This window comes from Rhea americana, unplaced genomic scaffold (genome assembly GCF_003343005.1).
Source record: "Rhea americana isolate MKP2758 unplaced genomic scaffold, rheAme1 scaffold_18, whole genome shotgun sequence".
NCBI lineage: Eukaryota > Metazoa > Chordata > Aves > Rheiformes > Rheidae > Rhea > Rhea americana.
Window position 1 is genome coordinate 5,825,496 of NW_028185927.1, and position 1,954 is coordinate 5,827,449.

Below are 1,954 nucleotides of genomic sequence, written 5' to 3' on the forward strand. Positions count from 1 at the left end.
ATGAAGGCCACAAGGTTTTAAAAGATACTATTGTACCGCCTAAAACCCATAAAATTGTCACTAGGGACTGATTAAACAGTCCTGAATTGAAACAGTGCGGATTTTGTCTAGGTCCTTTTCAAGCATAACAATGCTCTTTTCAACTCCCAAGACAAAAGGAGGTTTAAGGAGCGATTCTCTGGGAGATTCTTCTAAGATAACCCCATCCATATGGGAGACAAGGTGGCCAGCAGCTGAGATGGAAAAAAAAAGGRGGGGGGAGATTTTGGACATTAGAGAAAAGTTAAAAAAAAATGCAAGGGAGGAAAAGGCCCCCGAACAGGTGACAGAGAGGCTGCATCCCCCCGTGCCCTTCCTGCACGTCCCAGAAGACCGGTCCGTGCCTCCCCGGCGTTGCCCTTCCCGGGACGATGCTGGGAGGGGATGCAGGTGGGAGGACCGGGGTCGTCGCCGCCCCGCCGGGGCCTGGTGCTCGGCGCCGGCGGAGGGGAGGGGAGGGGAGAGGAGGGGAGGCAGCCCCGGGGAGCCAGGGGCTGCGGCGCTGCGCGGCTGCGGAGCGGGGGGCGCCACACGTGGGTGCGCAAGGCCGCGGCCCTCTGCTCTGCAGCTCTTCCTCGGCAGAAGGGCTTTCCCCAGGCTTTCCTTCAGCCCCGGCGGGGGCTTCACCCCCCGCCCGGTATCCTCCCTGGGCCCCGTCCTGGGTTCCTCATCCGCGGCACCCGTGGAAGGGATGGAGGTTTACCTGCGTGGGAACAGTCTCTATTTCAAGGGTTATGGAGGAGAGATTTTGTTCCCTCCCTAAACTATTAGCAGGACGACTGTATGGGTTTTTTTTTCAATTAATAAAATCAATCAGTTCACCGAAGCATCTCAAAACGCAGTCCTTCGGGCGCTGAAGGACGTTACTCTCTTCTCCTAACTACCCTTCCCTACTAGACCCGTGGAAAAGACACATTGCGACACGAATAGCGGCCTGAACCCTGCGTCTTGCTTTAGCGGACCTGCCGTGCGGGGCCGGGGCCGGAGCCGGGGCCGGGGCCGGGGCCGGAGGAGGCTCCGCGCGGTGCCGCGGCGCGACGCGCCGGCAGCGCCGCCCCGGGCATCCCCCGCGGCGGGCACCTTCCGTCTCACGCCTCCCGGAGAAAATATCAGCAGGTTTAGAGTGAGGTGCTTGTAACAAACTTTATTCGCCGCTTACCRGTGTATGTGCGTAGACTTAGACGAACTTTAAAGTGAAATTTAACTAGCGAGTTTAAGAAAAGTATTCAAGCTTTATAGCACAAGAGGTAATCCTAAGAGAAAGCCCTAATCGTCAAAAATACACTTCCCCACCGGGGAAAATTTATTTGCCAACAATCAGTTTATTAGTCACTGCAAGAATAAGCTATTTTAAAATAATCTAGATCGCTAGGATTTTTTTTTTCTTTCTTTTTCTTTTTCTTTTTTTTTTTTCTTTTTTTTTCTTTTTCTTTTCTTTTTCTTTTTTTCTTATTTTTTTCTGAATCGGGAGACTTCTCGCAGCGAAACGCGAGGAGCGAGGGTCTTACAAAAACGGAGCCGCTCCGGAGATCCGTGCCGTCGGGGCGAGGCGGGCGGAGCGGAGGGCAGCCGAGGCGCTCGGCGGTGCCCGGCCGGCCGGAGCGGGCCCGCTCCGCTCCGCCCCGCCGGGGCGCCCCGCTCCGCTCCGCTCCGCGCCCGCGGGAGGCAGCCCCCGGCGCCTTTGCGGGCAGGAGGAGCCTCGGGGGCTGGGGACTGGACTCCCCGCGCCCTTGGGATGAGTCCGGCCCTGGAGGGCGAGGCGCCGCTATCACCAGCTCCAGGAGACGACGGCGGGATGCGCTAAGTGCTGGTAAGCGGGGAAAACGCCGAGGGCGGCGGCGGAGCCCGGCGGGCAGGTTTGGTAGCCCTGGACGGCGAGGGCCGCCTGGGCGCTGCAGCCCGCCAGGGCGCAGGC

At 58.6% G+C, this 1,954-nt stretch overlaps 1 protein-coding gene across 1 annotated transcript in view; it reads right to left on the reverse strand.

Annotated features, from left to right (window-relative positions):
* Window positions 1-1,807: 1,807 nt before the first annotated feature.
* NKX2-8 (NK2 homeobox 8) overlaps window positions 1,808-1,954 on the reverse strand; it is a 1,724-nt gene continuing 1,577 nt past the window's right edge. Inside the window, exon 2 of the mRNA XM_085301837.1 lies at window positions 1,808-1,954. This exon is cut by the window's right edge and continues 335 nt beyond it. Within this exon, the coding sequence (XP_085157963.1) occupies window positions 1,808-1,954 (147 nt within the window).